General features: G+C 39.2%; 1 protein-coding gene across 1 annotated transcript; it reads left to right on the top strand.

Annotated features, from left to right (window-relative positions):
* The first annotated feature begins 524 nt into the window (after positions 1-524).
* LOC104920211 (N-terminal EF-hand calcium-binding protein 1) lies at positions 525-18,067 on the top strand. The gene is made up of 12 exons (XM_010732394.3): positions 525-844; positions 4,244-4,268; positions 8,666-8,774; positions 10,057-10,082; positions 10,412-10,509; positions 13,815-14,073; positions 14,195-14,274; positions 15,162-15,215; positions 15,379-15,491; positions 15,654-15,731; positions 15,902-15,993; positions 16,825-18,067. Exons 1-12 carry the CDS (start codon positions 728-730, stop codon positions 16,851-16,853), a joined length of 1,080 nt encoding a protein of 359 aa, XP_010730696.1. The 5' UTR covers positions 525-727; the 3' UTR covers positions 16,854-18,067.
* Positions 18,068-18,442: the final 375 nt, after the last annotated feature.

The following is an 18,442-nucleotide window of genomic DNA, read 5'->3' as shown; positions in this document are numbered from 1 at the left end:
AGCGGGTACCATAGGGGCATCCAAGAGGGCACTTTGACATGTTTATTTTTAGAACATGAGGCCACCAGGGGCTCTACCCTGCCAGCCTTGAGTCCACCAGTGATAGATGATAAGTCTCTAATGAATAATAATAATAACACCTACAGTACAGTACAAATGCCACAAATAAAGGTTTCATTTTACAATACAAAAAATATCAATATCACAGTAATGCAAGTAAATCTATTACAGATTACTATTACAATTACTATTATAACAAGTAATATTACATTACTTAACACATGAACTCACATTTAAGTCCATTTGGGAGCGATACAGATTGCAGTACCAGTTCAAATTAGTTCTCAGGAGATAAACATTGCCTGCAGCTCCCTCTTTTCTTTCCTTTGTTCAGTCTTTCCTCACTCCCTGTCAAGCAAGCAAGGTTGTAATTAAGTGTTTGTCTAACAGGGTGTTTTCACCAGCAGATGGTGCATTCCTCGCCCTTTAATGAATCGTTGCTGTTGGTCGTGTAGAGGCGGAGTTTGTTTCTGCTGTCGTCGACGCACAGGCTGAGTCCATCTCCATCCTGACTGGATCACAGGACCGACATCATCATCCACCATCCACCATCCACCCTGAGAAGGACAACGGCTCTCCAAAGTGTTAACACAGGGACAGGATCTTTTTGGGGGTTTATTTATTTATTTTTTGAAAGAAAAGCAGAAATCACACCAAAAGCATCAAGATGCTGGCCTGTACAGAGATTATCACCATGTGTCTTCAATCTGCCAAGCACGAACACTTGAGGAAACAGCAGGAGCTTGACCACAATCAAAATCAAGGAATCTCTCTGGTCCAGGATGTAAGTAGCATATACTCAGATTTTTCATTAAAGAAATGTTTTTTTGTTTAATGATATGCACGATTGTATCCATATTTAGAGGTGTTTTGCTCACACGCACCTTCTGAAGGGTCGTCTCTCTAAAGCACAGTATGAGTGATAACACTTTCCTTAATTCTCTTTATGAATGGCTCATTTTGAGGTAATGTCTGTCCGCTTCCCATTCACATGTGCTTGATCTACAGCATCCCTATTGCGTAAGAGAGGTGAGTGCATGCCCATTAGTGCGTGAATAACAAAAGAGATGCCATAACACAGTCATCTAACACGCAAATGTTTTCATTCATTTCACCTTTTTAAGCTGCTAAAGCATCACAATGTGGCTGTTTTAATCTGGTTGTTGTGCCCATTCTTTTTCCCTATGACAATGAGGGTCATGACATTGGTTGCACCCTAGATGAAAAAGCACTATAAGCACATAAAACATGATATGCTATACATTTTTAATGAGCAGCCTTCCCTTCACATAACTCTAAACAGAAACATAAAAATAGAAAGCTGAGCATTAGATGTAGAAATACAAGATATAATAAGATGGATACAGCCTGCACACATGTACAAAAATGTTCTCTAACTACAGTGCTTGCTACAGTATGAAATTGCAGGTGATCCCTTCATAAAAAAATATGCTTATATTTAAAAACAGCTGCTTTATGTATGGCCCCTTTTGCCTCTGGTTTACTGAGGACATCAGATAATATAAGCAGCGTCATTTCCTAGTCAGACTTCTGGACAGCTGGCTGTAGATATCATTCTCCAGTCTCCTCGAGGCAGATTATTGGCCAGCGATGGGAACATTAGACTGCAGCAAGTACGCATTTGGTTTAAATGCAGTTAGCATCCATTCCCTCCAGCCCAACACTGCAGAACCTCCAAACTGGCATTTCTTCACTGAACCTATTACACTGGCTAATGGACGGTAATTTATTTTCTACTAGCTGGAAACTAATAGTGTGATCACTGGAAGGCAACTTATCGATCAACCAGCACTGATTTCTTTCTCTTTTATTCCTCTGACCTCCTAACAACTAAATCATGCATGTGCTCACACTCACATTTTCAGTTTTTTGGCAGAAAACTGAGCCTCATTTGTGCTTTTCTTCCTCTACACAGACTCATTACAGCTCACTTTGACTTGAGGAAGGCTTCTGTGTGTTTTACTCTATAAAAAAAGGCTGTTTGTCCATATAATTAGACAAGTCGAAGGACTCATTGTTTGATTTCAAAGGCTCGCAGTTGTGCAAAGGCTGTAGTTTTTTATATCCCAGAGAGGTGTTTTACAGCTCTTTTTGAGATAATAATTTGCTTTAAAGGCTGACGGGGAGCATTTCAGATGAAGCTAAGATGTTGTAGATGCTCAAAGAGTGTCAGGTACTCCTCCTGCTGTAGTTTTATATTGTGTTCAGTAGGACTCAGTGTGACATTTTAACAGGCCCCAGGGACTTGCGGGGATAGAAATTACAACAGAGCATCCATGTAGTTAATACTGCCTTTAGAAGATCTTCATTGGCTCTGTGGGTTGACAACATCGACTCCACCAACCTCCCACTTAACAGCACAAAGGAGGAGGCCGCCAGTAAATCTCCAGTTTCTCTAGAGCCAATGTTTATTGCTCTCGGTTTGTTTCCCAGATTTAATTGAGCAGGTCCCTATTGGCGTCCTCTGACATGTCTTAGACCAGATGCTTGCGTCAGCTCTTATGGTTTATATTCAGCTTTGACAGCCACCAGGTTTCATGCCATCACCTGCATCCAAACGTCAGTGCAGAGATGTTAAAGGACTTTAGTTTAGCATGTTTTAGTCCATTCACTACACATCACATTTGTACTTGATTTTGTCTGTGTTTTGGACCCGGATGATACATCAGGGTTGATATTTTACCTTCAGAGTTTTTCTTATTTTGGGGCACAGACACTGCAGTGCAGAACTGACAAATTGTGTTTTGAAAGAGTTCGATCTGTTGACAAAAATAAAGCTTACTGTACATTGAAGAGTACAAATAAATAATTCATTTAATCATTGATGATTATTTTATTGTGGTAACTGCACCAAAACTGAGAATGTGCATTAAAATTTCTGACCTTTTAATGTCATTTTTGGGGCTCCACTCTATTTTACCAAAAAATATGGTTTTGTTAGTTCATAATACAGGTTTGCATTTACCACAAAGTACTACATTTTAAGTGTTTTAGTGTCTTATCTGTTTGAGTGTTTTTGTTCTGTATGAGTTGTTTATAGTTTTTATGAGAACTAATTTGATCTGGCTCTAATTTAAATCTTGATTTAATTAATTTCCATATCATATCATATCATAAGTCTTTTAGCTGAGTCTTAAATTGATCTTGAGTTGTGTAAACATCACGTCTGCATTCATTTAAGTAAGTGTTACATTATTGTTTTGGGGTAAGTGTATGACTTGCAAACGCACTGGTATCATTCTTTAAGTGCACACTGAATTGGATCATAAAGACTCAGTTTCCTGAGATATTTCATGCAGTCCTCCTAATTCTGCTTCAGTGCCATTTTTCCTTGAATTGATTTTTTTCGAGGCTCAGTCAATCTGTCGAGAAAGAAGCAGGGATGTTTTCAAAAAATGTTATGCAAGCAGAGTGTATCCAAGCCTTGACACTTCGATGTGCTCGGAAGGTGACAGCTGGTTTTGAGTGCACCGCTCCACTCTGATGATACAGTTAATCAAACAGCCACTCGGACTTTATTCGTCCACATGGGGTGATTGAGCAGAAGAAAAAAAAAGCTGCCACCTTGAGCTCAAACAACACCACACACTCCACAAACAGTTCTGACTTCTCACAGGTTTGATGTTACACAGTGATGAAGCTGATTTTACAGCATAAATTAATGAACACAAAGAACTGTCGCTTCCTGCTTTCAGATTTTGCACAAGCTATCTTAAAGCAGCATGATTCTTCTAAATGCTCGGAGAGAGGAAAAACCAATAAAAGCTATCATTCCAAAGCTCCTCATGGGTGCATATTAATGTCAGCATTTCATTTCCTGAGATGTCTCACGTCTCTCTTGCTATTGAAGTGCAGAAATTACAGATTTTCTTAAATGTTCTCCTGTGCACCCAGAAAAAAACAATATGCCAAAAAACAGATCTTACACAGATGGATTGCCTTACGGGTTGGCTTTCTTCACTGCTTCTCCAATAAATCTTTGCATTTGTGTTGCATTTCATCACAGATTATTAAAATAAATTGTTGCCGTATGAAGACCCTCTTGGTAATTGTTCAAAACAATTCAAATATTGTTGCTGTAGTTTTTTCATTTTGTTGCACACTCATTTCTACCTTTACCCAGACCTAAAACCTTTAATACAACCTTCTCCTTTTATTGCAGATATTCCGCCGGGCAGACAAAAATGGTGAGTAAGCAAAAATATATCGCTAATCAGATTACATGGTTAATTAAAACTCAATTGAAAATCTCTTTGAAGGCGTTGCTGCACACAAAAACAAGGTGCACTAACGGCAGAAAGGCACAGCTTTGATGGCCCTGTTCATACAGGCAGCTTGTTTTGGCTCTGAGGGGGATTTAAGTGACTCTGACTCGTTTATGATGCACCCCACCTCTCACGCAATGCCAGCTGGGATAGGCTCCAGCCCCCCTGCGACTCTGATAAGGATAATGGGTTACAGAAAATGGATGGATGGATGAGTTGAACTGAATCTTTCTATTCAGTGGCAGCCTTTAGAGATCCAGAGAGGATATATATAACCAAGTTCAGGTGCAGCTGCATCTTTTTAAGTTCGTAATGTGATTGGATTTGATGGGATGAACTCTTTCGATGCAGCCGCTCACCGTGCAATGCTCATCTTAGTGATATCCAGTGATACTGTATATCCTCGGTGAGATTGCAACATGCTGAATGTAAACACAGATTTGTAGTATGTGATCTTGCTGTGCTGTTTTCAACTCACAATGTTACAAACTCACGAGAGACTTGCAACTGATGTACTCCCCTAACAGACGTGTTTCTGTTACATTTGATTAACGTGTTACAACGTTACATTTAAATCTCCTCTTTACTTCAAAGCAGGTCCTCCACATTAATATCTCCTGGGAAAACACAGAGCATTCAGCTGTGCATTAAAAAAAAGGGCTGACAAACAGGAAAATGATTTTGCTCTTAAATATTTCATTTGCATACTGCGACTCAATTTAATGGAATGCAAAATGCAAAAAGGGCCATGTGATTAATGCATGTAGGGTATCTGTGAACTCTGATCGGTTTCTCAGGAGGATGGTGAATGTGTTGCATAAGAGCAGGATTAATGATGCAACTTGTGCCGCTGTGAGCAGGGGTTGTCTGGGTTGCCTCGCAGCTCGCGTGGAGATATTTAGGTACAAGAAAAACTGTAAATTATGAAAGAGTTCTTAAAAGATGCTTTTTCTTTGATGTCATGAGGAAGTCACAGGCGATACAACAAAAAGCATGGGTAGATTTTCATTTCTTCAAGTCATGTCTCGTCTCAAATGACCACTTTGTGAATTAGCGACCGGAAGCACAACAAGTCTGTGACATTTTAATAGAAAGAGACTCCATCACAGTAAAATAAGTACATGCATTTTTGCAAAGCCTCGAGTCTGTTCCTCATGTTCTTTCTTTCCACTCGCTGCCCTCCAGCGATCACACAAAGCTCTCACTCTTTGAAGGAAGAAGGAAGAGAAAGCTATAGTAGAGAACTCTGTCTCATGTTTGTGGTAGTTATCTTCAATTTGCAGCTGAGGTCTGCTTTTGGTTCTCATCTTCACAAACTCACTGAGTCGTGCACCAGAGAGGAAAAGTGCCTCCTACCAATCAGCACTGAGTGGGCTGCCATGATACGCCTCGAGCACTGCGGATTTACCACATAATGAGGGCTGGCTACCAACCCACTACACTCTATTCCTTTACACTATTGTAATGAGGAATTAATTTTTGAAGCAGAAAACAATTGCATGAGTGCTGGAATATAGAGCAGCCTTGCGCTGTGATTAGTTTTTAACACATTTTTGTTGCCACACGTTTGAGCTCAGAGATGTTCACACGGATGACAGTGTATGGAAATGAAAGTGTGATAAATGATATTAGAATTCAATAAACCAGCGATTATAATTAGTCTTTTAAAATAAACAAGAAGAGCGATGAATTGGTCTGATAAGTTACAGATTTGCCTTCAGGAGACTTTTATCATAAACACACTGAAGTCTTATCATCTGAGTTGAATGGGCCGAAACATGATTTGTCAAGGCCATTGACTAGTTTCACACACAGACGAGGGTGTTTTATTTATATATATATTCATGATTTTTTGGATTTTTGTATTGTTGCAGATTTGAATTTAAATGTGATGTGTGGTGTGGTTGTGGCTTTTTCTTGCTATATAATAAGAATCACTGTGAGATTTCTGCCTCGGGTTAATGCTGTACTCAGTGCTGTGGCAGGGAGGATTGTAGATGACAGCAGGATCCTGCAGCGATGTACAGAGGTGGTGCAACACCGGATGGAGGAGAGTAACATTATCACAAATGGATATTCAGCTGTCATGTTTCCATTGACTATTTTAGGAGCAAAATGACTCCATTAATTAGTCCAAGAAAAGTTTTGACACCTAGTATGCACAACACTAAAATTAATTTAAGGCTGAAGTTCTGTCAGCCTTGGTTCACCGTGGTTCTCAGTGAGTTGCGTTATTTATTGTCAGTGTCTATCTTTCAGTCTATTCTTATCTCTCATTTTCTCCTGAATTGCACTGTTGGGCTTCATGCATTATTGCTGCTGCTTCGGTGTTGGCGCTTTTAGCTTTAGGACTCCCTCAAGAAAAAAGCAGTCCTGGATATATACCTGAGCTCTGGAGAAGGAGAGATTTTGCAGTTGCAGTTTTACTTAGTGTGAAGCGAGACAATTAAAGCTAGTAAGCTGCCTACCATCTGTCGTGAGGTAGTGATTTATCATCCATCTAAATGACGCTTTAATTTCCCTGCAGAGGTGTCGTATTGACACTTGTTAGTCACGAAGCCTTTTGGCTCGGCTGCTGCAAAATATCCAGGTGAAACCTATTTTGAATTTGTTTAAATTTTTTTTACATTTATAGAAAACAGAAAAAGGCAGCAAATTGTCACATTTGAGTACGTGGAAGCAGCAGATGCCATATTTGCATGTTAAATTATGACAGATTATCAAATTTATTGATGATCGATGCACTAATCCAACAAATTATCCAACATAAACGACAAAACATGTTCTAAAATGATCCATTTGAGCATTTCCTGACCTGTTTTCCCCGTGGTTTAGGTTATGATTAAGGTTTTAAGTTTAGGAAACTAAAGGCACTAAAAGCATCTCTCTACTTTATTCTGCTTCCACAACAATCTGTATTCCCACAGCCACAAGAGTCAGGAATACAGAAGCATAAGTCAAACTGTCTGTAGCCTGAAGCTCTACCTCTCTACAACTCTACCACTGCAGCTCTCCTCTCCGAGGAACAGTGAACACTTGCATATTATGCCATCTGAGCTACACTGTAACTTGTATTCGGGTGTCTAATTGGGTGTGAATACACCAAAGCAGTCCGGATGGGAGAAGGCTGGAGAATGAGTCAGAGGTGCAACAGCCTGTGTTTACTCCTACATCATGTGAAAAGAAGATTTTGATTTTTTTGCAGGAAAGTCTGAGAAACAAATTCTGTCGTCTGTAATAGCGATTATTTAACAGCTCAGATTTAACATCGCCAGACGACAACTAATGTTCAGTAAACAGATTTCTGTCTTAAGGGTATGATCTCTGTGTAATAATTTGTGATAAAGCGACAGTAAATCTCTTCTGGAAATGTGTCATTTTGCTAACAGGCCTTTGCTGCAAATGTATGATATACAGAGCCACCCGCCATGTAAGCTGGCAAGAAGATAATATAGTTCTTAGAAACTAACAGATGATATGATTTACTGTTGGCTCTGTCGTATCAGCGTGAGTTCTTTTCCCTGGCAGAAATCTCAGAGACAGGCCTCAAAAGGTTTCAGTGCTTACAGAGCGAAGCTGGTTGAAATGGAGGCCAGATCTCATTATTGTCTGAAGTTTGTTCGTTACTGAGCTCTTCTCTGACTACTCAAACTAACCCTCAATCCTTGTTCCCAATTTCCTCAGGACTCTGCAGGCCCTGCAGCATGCAGCCTTTAGATGCTGTTAGTCAGAGGCTTACCAGCCAGCAGACGCTTGCGTTTTTATCCTCCGAGCTGCCCTTAACTTCACAACGCTATGAGATTGGTTCATGTGCAAATTGTGGTTATGTGATTTTGACAGCATTATCATAGGAGGAATGATGTGCAACAGAAATCAAAACAGGTTTCAGCAGCTGAGGAAATAAAAACAATGATATGGTCTAAATTAAAAAGAAAATGTGGTGCATTATTACTCCCAAGAGAACAAATTAAATTTTCAGCTGTATCCCATCACTAACAAATAATATTATTTGCTGCAGTAATGGAGTTGGATGAGGGGAAATGACTGCAAAGCTGCATGGGAAAGACTTTTAATTGTAGTGTTTTGCCTAAAGTTTTGTCCTTGACAAAGACACTTAATGAAGACAGGCTTTGGGACTATGCCAATTAATGTTAACTATTTTAATTTGCTACCCCTCTGACTGCAATTCATTTAGTTTTGTGAAGTCAAAGGAGCTTTGTTCCATTTTATTGGATACTTAGACAAACTCTTCATTAAGGTGATAAAAACCTCTCAAACTTCAGTGAGGTGTTGTTTTTCACGGGTTTGTCTTCTTTCAGACGACGGGAAGCTGTCCTTGGAGGAGTTCCAGTCGTACTTCACTGATGGGATCCTCACTGACGAGCAGATGCAGGAGCTGTATTACTCCATCGACAGGCAGCAGACGGAGTAAGCTCATCTTCCTTTTGGACGTCCTCCAACTCTGCTGCCATCTGTAGCCCCTCCTGCTCTCCTGCTGCCTGGCAGTGAGATGTCAACACCTCACTTCAGTGAAGATGATGTCAATTTCCCTCAGAGAGCCTTAATTCTGGCGTGAAGGCTCCAGAGTTTGCGGCACAATGTTTGCACACTGGAGAACACAAATAAGATTATCAAACATGTAAACATTTGCCTGTGCCTCCAGCTTACAGCTAAACCGAGTCAGATTCCTTGTATGTGTACCCATACTTGGCCGATAATCCTGAAAACATTTGGTAATATAGCAAAAAAAAATAAAAAATCTGGTGGCACAACACTGATGAAATAGAAATGAGATAGCACTGTATGCTATTGAAATCACAGATCTACCAACCAGTCACAGTGAAGAATAACCTCTCAGTTGTATGAGCTTTAGCTACACTCTTAAATGTGCAGCTCAACTACATGTAATATTGAATGAAACAACAGCACAACCATGCAATGTTTCTTCAGTTACTTGACTTTATAGTACATTATAATTACTATAAATACAATAGATTATACTGTACATTATGTGCTGTAAAAGTTTTATGTTTAATTGCATGGCACACATGCTTATCTGTTAAGTGCCTTATATAAATGCTCTTCACTGAGCAAGTGAAAATCAATTAGGGTCCAACATATTACTGATTTTAAAGGAGGAAAGTTCACCAATTACTTAAGTGGTGGCCAATATAGTGGATTCTTAAGCTGGAATGAAAATGTCAAAGTTGATGTAAATGTATTCAAGAAATACATTTTTAAACATGTTAAATATTTTAACGAACACATCGTAAATTGTAGTAAATCACACTTGACACCAATATATTGCCACAAGCATTTTAGTCTGCATTATATACTGGAAAAAGAATCATATTGGTGCATAATAGATAACACGTACACTGATAACTGATCAAGATTGATATATCGAGCTGTAGAATCAAGCTGAATGCTGATGTTGGCATATTAACATGCCGATGTTAAGCAGATATAAACAGGTGTCATGCTCACAATCTCAGTTTACAGGAGGGGGGGTGATGGGAATGGCAGTATTTTTACAGGTATTTGGTCAGAAAGACTAGTCTGGACCAAAGTTGTGGACAGACCGATAGACCTTCACATTGCCAAAAAAGACAAAAGACTGTTTATAGTGTGCTGGCCAAAAAATATTTCAGGCTTCCCGATGACATCTCTTGTAGTTACATGTCTCTTCTTATCTCCCATTGTCTCTCAGCAACCTGGACATAGACAAACTCTCAGGTAATTATGTGTCATTTTTGCTTTACTTTACTGACTTAGGTTATAAATACACGATGATTTCTCCTTTATGTGTCACACAAGCTTTGTGGTTTCGTGGTTTCATATGTTGCTAATGGCTAAAGCTGTCTGATGATGATCATAACTCAAACACAAACAGGCCCCAGTTAGTTTCAGTGACTCAGCAATCAGTGGCCAAACTGCTTTAATTCTTATTAATGTCATCAGTGTTGTATTGATTTATGTCCTTCTTGTAGAAAGCACTACTGATCTGTGTGCTGATCAGACACAAAGCACGTTAAAAGTGCTCAACAAATCTTCTTTTCCTCCAGAGTACTTCACTCCACATCTGGGAGAGTACGTCAGCGTCCTGTCGGCTCTAGAAAAGCTGAACGTGGCCATTTTAAAGGCAATGGATAAAACTAAGGAGGTGGGTGTTAAGATTTGCAGCACTTTAAATGTGACACCTGGGGACTATAATCCATTTCCAGAGCTTTTAGAACATTTGTAAGCATCCTTCGTTCCTCCAAGCGTTTAGACAAGCTCTTTTGTTTGTGCCTCAGCTGTCATTTCGAAACATTCTCAGAGGTCTTTGAGATCACTCTGCTGTGGCAGCGATACAGAAGAAAAGAAAACTGCCCAGCATGACTGACTCTCTGCTAAATCTGCTCTGCCTCTCCTCACTGACAATACATTTTCAAACATAAGCTCACAGAACCTTACAAGGCGAGTCGTGCCTTTATAAATGTCCTCTATTTAGTCATAAACCACATTATTAGTGGAGAAGTTAATGAATCCTGGGGGGAACATGAACATATTAACCAAATGTCATAGCAGTCTGTTCAACTGTTATGAAGACATTTCACTCAAAACTACAAATCTGAACAAGAGGAAAGGAGAGGAGGAGAGAGAAGAGGAAAAGAGTGGAGGTACCAGGCTGTAGACATGTTTATTCCTGCTGTGAAGTTGATCATTTTAATATGGGGGCTTATGGAGATCGGCCTGTTTTGTAGCCAGCCCCAAGAGGCCATCCGAGGAACTGCAGTTTTTGACACCTTGCATTGGCTTCACTTCACAGCCATGAAGGCTGCTGCTTTAGACCACAGATTTAGTCCTCTTCTCACCATGAAGTTCTGTACAACGTTTCATGGCAGTCCATCTAGAAGTAACTGAGATATTTCAGTCTGAACTATGCTGCTAGTGCGCCTTATAAATATGATAATCAATAAAGATATAAGACAGAGAAAAGCAGCAGATCTTCACATTTGATCAGTGTCATGTTTCATGTCACTCTGGAGACAAGCAGGTGTTCAAAATGATTGCATATCAACATCTATTCAACATGAAGATGTTGCCGCATCTTCTGTAACATGCATAAATAAAAATATCACTGTCATGTGAGAGCAAAATTTCCTCTGGCAACATGTTTGATGTTATTACTGGTGTTAACTTGTGCATCTTACATTTTCATATGATAGGGCTGATTGCATTGCTTTGACCGTTTGACATGATATTAAATAATTCACTTTTTATTTAAAACCAGTGTCACATTTTTTTCACCAAGTTTCCATCCGTATTACAAACTAAAGAAAAAAGGCTTTGAAGCTGAAATAGAGATCAATGCTGCTCAGTTCAAAAGAACGAAACTTTTGCACCAATGTTTCTTTTACATATATTTCCAGATAATGAGACACAGTATCACATCAAATCATCAGCCTTGAGTGGTGAATCGCTAATTAGAGCGTTACTAAATCTTGTTATGACGCCTGGTTGAGTAGCACTGTATAATCCAGGAGATGTAGAGGGGATTAAACCTGAACAGATCAGCATCAGAGGACTTCCAGTAATACATAATCAATAGCTTAGCTCTCTCTTTATTGATATGTTAAGCCAACTGGTAAATATGTATTCCTATTTGGCAGAGGAAAGAGAATCAGTTGCAGGCTGTGAATAGACAGATGCTTGGACGTGGATGCAGAAGTATAATCAGGATTTTTTTTGTGGTATGCAGCGAGTTATTTTCACTGCAGTGCAGGAAGTTGGTGATGATATTAAGCAAGAGAGCACAAGGTGATAGTAGAGCGTAGATGACAGTAAGTAAGGCTGACAAACCCCCCCAGCTGTCCAACTGACATCAGATGTCCTCCACAGAGCTGCACCACAAACACACGGCAATTTTTCAGCTGCTCTAATCTCTTTCTCTTTCAGTTTCTTCAGTCTTTCTTAATCCTAGTATATTATTCGTTCAGGAGCACACCCCTGTTTCTCTCTGTTTTATCTGCTTTTAATGTACATCCATCTTCTCCGACATTTTCTTCCTGTCTGCCCCCCTCCTTGTGCTTTCACTGTCTCTATATCATCCTTGCCTTCCTAAAGCTCATGCATTTTTCATGTTGCTATTAGTCAAAAAGCTTTCTTTGCCCTGAAGAGCAGGCACTGGTTTACCATCTTGAGATCAGCCTTATTTATTAAATTCCTATTGCTAAACCAACAAAACTGCTCAACGGGCACCAAGACTCCCATGTAGCCTTAAGCTAAACTTTTACATGAACTCCAGTTTATAATGCTCTCACAATGCCTGGAAAAACAAGCGGTAATTGATGAAACAGACTAAAACGTATCCTCGTTGTTGTTGTGGTGCCCTGAGATAAAAAGAAAACCTCGGCTCTGTTGCAGCTCTTCTGTCTCAAAAAGAAAGGGAGGAGAATTTGAGAACAGCACCACGGTTCATTACTCATGTAGTGCAGCGTCTTTGCTGTCGAGAAAAACGAGGCACATAGAAACAAGGATTCCAACAAGGTCGGTGGTCATTTTTCAGATGTCTCCCTGTCATTTTTCTTTTTTCAACTCTATTTTGTTGCACCATGGGGTGCTGGTGAGAGTGGCGGGGTTCATTATCCACAAATATTGCACTGAAACTAGTTAGAAAGGTCTCAGCATCAGATAGCCATAAATTATCATAATTAATCATCACATCACTTTGCAGTTCATGGAATAGACCATTATCACCTTTTCTGCTTTGCCTTCATTAAGTCAGGGTAATTACACAGTGACATGTTTGCACCATTCGTATTTATATATTTAGTTTCTCTGTTTTTAGCAGGTGGAAATAATGCAATTTTAGCTTGTTTCCTTGGATCAAATAGTTGCACTAAGGTACTTGATAATTATATATAAGATATATATTTTTTGGCCTTTTTCAAGCTTTGTTTTGAAGGGGACAGCTGAAGAGTGACAGGAATGTGGAGAGAGAGATGGGGAACATGTGGATACAGAGCCACAGGTCGGATTTGAACTCTGGGCTTCCACAGCAAGGACTGAGCCTTTGCAAATGGGGTGGCTCCTCCACCAACTGAGCTAAACGCCGCCCCAGATACTTGATAATTAAAGATCTCACTTTTTTTTTTGAAGGGGAGTGAGAACATAATCCTTACAAACCACAAATAGCCTCAAAGTACAAGGTTTTAAGGCTATAAGGAGATTATGTTGAAAAAGCTGAGCATAACATGAATGAAGAATCAATTGCTGTCTCGACTTCTTTTTCACGCGTCACCATTCATATAATCACCCTAACTGAAGATTAGCAGACAGACAGGTCTGTCATCTCAACTACAAAAAGACTTCTTGAACTAGAGATAAGATAATAAATAAGTGAATGATAGAAAAACATTATTCATTTCCCCACATCATGGCTGATTTTTTCCCTTTTATGCTTACATTTCCTCTTCCATACAGGAGTATCAGGGTTCATCAGTTCTGGGTCAGTTTGTGACACGCTTCCTGCTGAGGGAGACCTCCACCCAGCTGCAGTCCCTGCAGTCATCACTGGACTGTGCGATGGAGGCCGTTCATGACCAGGGCTGCACAGGGAGGAGGATAGTGAAGAAGCCTGAGGAACTGCCTATCCAAAGGGTGGCCAAGCGCCCTGGTAGACGCATCCAGAAAAACATGTGTCTGTCCCCTACTGACCCTTACTCTGGCATGCTCACCACAGGTATGTTTCAGGAACACAGCGGTTAAAACAGCGGAGGTAAACCTGATCAAGTCAAACTTAACAAATTACTAGAAATTTAAACTGGCATACTGAAAGTGATATGTTGTGTTTCTGCGGCCAGGTGTCAGTGTGGAGTCAGACAACCACTGGGACACCCAGATCAACCAACTGGAGCAGCTCATGGACAAACTGGAATGTGAGGTTTGTATGAAATCTGTTTTAGTACCACCAGTCTTTATGTTAAGCTAAGCTATCCATCTTTGCTGGCTCTAGCTTCATATTTAGGCATACCGTGATATCGATCTTTTTATCGACAAGAAGAGCCGATCGAGCCCTTTAATAGATCATATTTTTATTTCTAAAGTTTGTCATTGTAGAATTGTAGATAATAGTACAATTGGTTTGAATTCTTTGCCTCAAAAAGCTCAAAGAAATAAATGCAAAAGTTGTAGAAATCTCATCTCTGGATCTTGAAGAAAGAAAAAAACAAATATTGCTGATCAATTTCAATGCCGTATGAGAGAACAAGATCAAGAGTGTGGTTCAGACAATGAGTCGTTTTATTTACACTCTGACAGAAGTCGATCGAATCGAATGAAGAGATAAAATTGTACTAAGACTATCATTGTGGTTGTCCACATGGATATTAAAATCACCTACAATAATTACTTCCTAACATTTAACAGATGTTGAATTTCTTCACATTTTCAAAAATCCGTTCTGTGGGTCTGAAGAAGAGCACAAATATCATCTGTGTGCTGCTGTGGGATTTGTTTCATTTTCAATTCTAATTATATCTATAGATGAGGCATTTTCTAACATTAGATATGAGCGCTGCAAAGATAAAAATATACACATATAATTACATTTTCTTATCTTGGTTGTGCAGACAGAAATATAGTTTAACAACCCCAAGGCTGCAGTGAGGCTATTGGAGTATGACATGAATATGGTGGTCTCTTCCTTGTAAATGCCAATGTTCTGTGACAGACTATAACTAGAGGCCACACTTTTGCTGGATTCGGTTGAGCCATTCTGCCACTAATTCTACTCATGGCTGACTGAAATATTTATGCACCCATTTTCAGAGTCCACATCTCGAACCTCTCAAAGAGGACACATTGGCCGGGACGTATAAATCGGTGAGTCAAACGTGTGGTGATTGTATTGGTGAGGTTTTTTATGTATTTGATTTGCAGATGATATTTTTCAAAAGCTATAAGTCACCACCAATCCAAAATGAGCCTAATCTTTTGATGTTATATGAAGATGTGATTATGACTTCTTTCTTATGTCCCCCTCTAGAACATACTTCTGGTCCAGAGACAAATGTCCGTGAAGGAGAGAGATGTGGAGCAGTTTCAGCAAGCTCTGAAAATCTACACAGATGCCACCTGCAGCCAGCTAAACAACCTGCAGTACGTCCCTTTGTCTGCCTCTGTTCCATTGTTTGCCTCAAGATCTCTGTGATTTGATACAGCCACTTCAAATTGACTCAATCTTCCAAAACATGTGACCCCCACTGCCCTCTTTTTTCTCTCTCTATCTGCCTCTCTCTCCCTGGCTGTTTCTATTTTTAGCGTTTCAGTCCAGAACCTGCCAGACAGATCATGCTTCATCATGTATGAATTTTGGCAGGACCGTCTCTCCTGGATGAGGTAGGATCAGAAGGGATTCATGGCATATTAGGCTAGAAAACTGAGAATGTCACCACTGCACCAACATTTGCACAGCATGTCGAGATGCTCACAGGCGTCTGTGAAGTGTTATAGTCTTGCTGAGAGCCAAATGGCAGTCTCATCCTTTCCTTGTCCCTCTTTCCTCTCAGCTACCTGCAGTCGTCCATCAGTAAGACCTTCCAGCGCTGCATTATCGACTCACTGGAAGAGCCAGAGATGGTCTCCACCATGCTTCTCCCAGGTAGAAACCACTCTTAAACATTAGAGTATCGAAAGCTGCTATTTCATGCACAAAGTCTCACATAAATCCTGCTTGAATTAGTAGAGTCTTATGAATTAATGATTACTATTCTCAGTAAAACTATGAGAATAAAATAAAGAAAATAATGAAAAAATATTATTCTATTCCTCATAAAATAAAAAACGGGTTTCCAGTAGCTGAAGGATTATACTGTAGATATAGGACTTAAAGAACTTAGTACTTCTGAGTGAACCCTTTCACATTCATAATCAATATTTTTATAGTAACAATGGATCAAATGAATATGTATGAAAGGATTCGCCTATAGCTTCTCTCAGCTCATTTTTTTGTTTTTCTGGACGATAACTTTACTGTTTTAGCTCTCTCTTTTTTTTGCTGAAAACTTCTAAAAACCCTTGGTGTGTTACCTGGACAACACTGAATTACAGACAGAGTCAGCATCTAGCTGGTGAACATGGTGTAACCTTTAGCAACTAAAGAATCAGATATTTCCCTCAGGAGTTGGTCCAAAGCAGAGCTAAGAGCTGATCGATATTAAAATACTTGACCACAAATGAAAGCTATCCAATAGGTTCACCATGTAAACTTAAAAAGTCATATGTCAGTGTTGTGTTTACAGCTTGTTTCCACTGCTGCTGACTGAGACATCCGTTATTCAGGCTTCAAGTGTGAGATAGTGTGCTATATTAGATAATGAGTTGTAATAGGAGGCCGTTTTGTCCTTTAAGACAAATATTATATTTAGCCTCTCTTCCTATTGTTATTGCTCATCTGAAAACACTGATGCTTAATTATTGTTTCATTTAACAGCTTCTTGGTGGATTATGAACAACAACTGACGGAGCAAAGCTGCTGCTCTTCAACACAATAAAAGCAGGAGGAAGAGCCGACTGTATCATCGTTTTATCTTTTTTGTTCTTTGATATCCACTTTTTCCCCATGGCATGACCAGGATTGTTTTTGCAAAGCTTTGCTCCGAGGTTATAAAAAAGAAGACTGCTTGGATAAATCCGTCTATAAAGTGAAACAAATCAAACCCTTGGAGGAAAAAAAGAAATTAGGGAATGCAATAGTTTATTGTGTGATCGGGATCTGTGCCAAGATTCATGTACAGTATTGGCTCATTTCTTGTTTCTGATTTAATAGAAGAAAAAAAAAGATTTGCATGATTTATTATTTCTCTGTGCTAGTTTATTTCAATCGAAACTACATCCTAGAATAGATATAATGTCAGTGATGCCACAAAAATAGGAAGACGTGAATGACAGCTGATCTGTCCATCCGTCACTATCCATCACTCACTCTTCAGTACAGACAAAAACAGAAATAGTGGTAGGGTTGACTTGCATTTCCCCTTGTTCTCTCTGTGGTATTGTGCTTTGTGGTCTCCTTCAAAGCTTTGCAACCAAGCGTCTTTATGTTGATGGGTTAGACAACCATTAGATAGAGAGCATAGTTAACGAACACTTATGGTCCGCATCTAAACTTTTAACATCCGTGTGTCACTCCTGCACTTTAGAAAAACATGAAACATGGACCTAATTGTGAAGAATGGATATTACATTGTTGATTGTCTATTTAAAAATGTAGAATTAACTGGTGTCATAACGAGCCAAGAGCTTGTGGGCGATAACAGTTCACCAAATAATTCTGCAGTTTGCCTGTACTGTTACTCAAGAGATAAAAATCAAAAGCCATTATAGTACATTTGCAGTGTTTACTCAGAGTTTGACGGCACAACACACACCCAAATAGAAGTTTATATTTTGAGTACAGAGATTAAGCAGAAACCGTTCAGTGTAATGTCATTAGAAAGAAGGTCTTAAGATTGTGTACAGTAGTTAACAAGGTTGTAAGATGTACTGTAAGTAATTGTTGTAGAACACTGGTAAATGTACAGTATGATAATATATTGAGTTTTGGTTGCTTTGAGGAGGTATGAATGTGTTCACTCTTTCTTTAAAGTTTTTATTTTATGAAGAATATACAGTTGTTATGTGGATGCTATGTTTGTTTTTTGGCATGAAATAAAGTTCATGACTTGTTGATGACATGAAATGATGCATTTATTGTCCCCCTGATTAAGATGGGTATATTATTTTTTTAAATGTGATCTAATAGAAGAAAATACATACAGTATATATAAGTAAATGAATGGCTTCAGAAACCATCTTATAGTGTGTTTATGTTTATTGTCCTCTCCCTTATGTCAAGAATCTTTAGCACAGCTTTTCAGCCAGGATTTTATTTTTATCAGAATCCAATTTACATTTACATAACAGCTGTCAAAGAGACTGCATAAAAAGGAAATTATTTCCCTTTTCCTTGGCTGAATAGGACTGAAATCCTTGGTAATTATAAACCCTTGATGTCACCACCTGAGAAACGTCTAAAAAACAATGGAACAATTTCAAGCCCACCAGCAGTT

The sequence above is a fragment of the Larimichthys crocea genome, chromosome XV, assembly GCF_000972845.2.
Source record: "Larimichthys crocea isolate SSNF chromosome XV, L_crocea_2.0, whole genome shotgun sequence".
Lineage (NCBI taxonomy): Eukaryota > Metazoa > Chordata > Actinopteri > Sciaenidae > Larimichthys > Larimichthys crocea.
This window is presented reverse-complemented; position numbering and strand designations above follow the sequence as displayed.

Coding starts and splice junctions, on each gene's coding strand:
- LOC104920211 (XM_010732394.3), top strand. CDS start 728: ATGCTGGCCTGTACAGAGATTATCACCATGTGTCTTCAATCTGCCAAG. Junction 10,083..10,411: donor GGACATAGACAAACTCTCAG/GTAATTATGTGT, acceptor CTTTTCCTCCAG/AGTACTTCACTCCACATCTG. Junction 10,510..13,814: donor CAATGGATAAAACTAAGGAG/GTGGGTGTTAAG, acceptor TCTTCCATACAG/GAGTATCAGGGTTCATCAGT.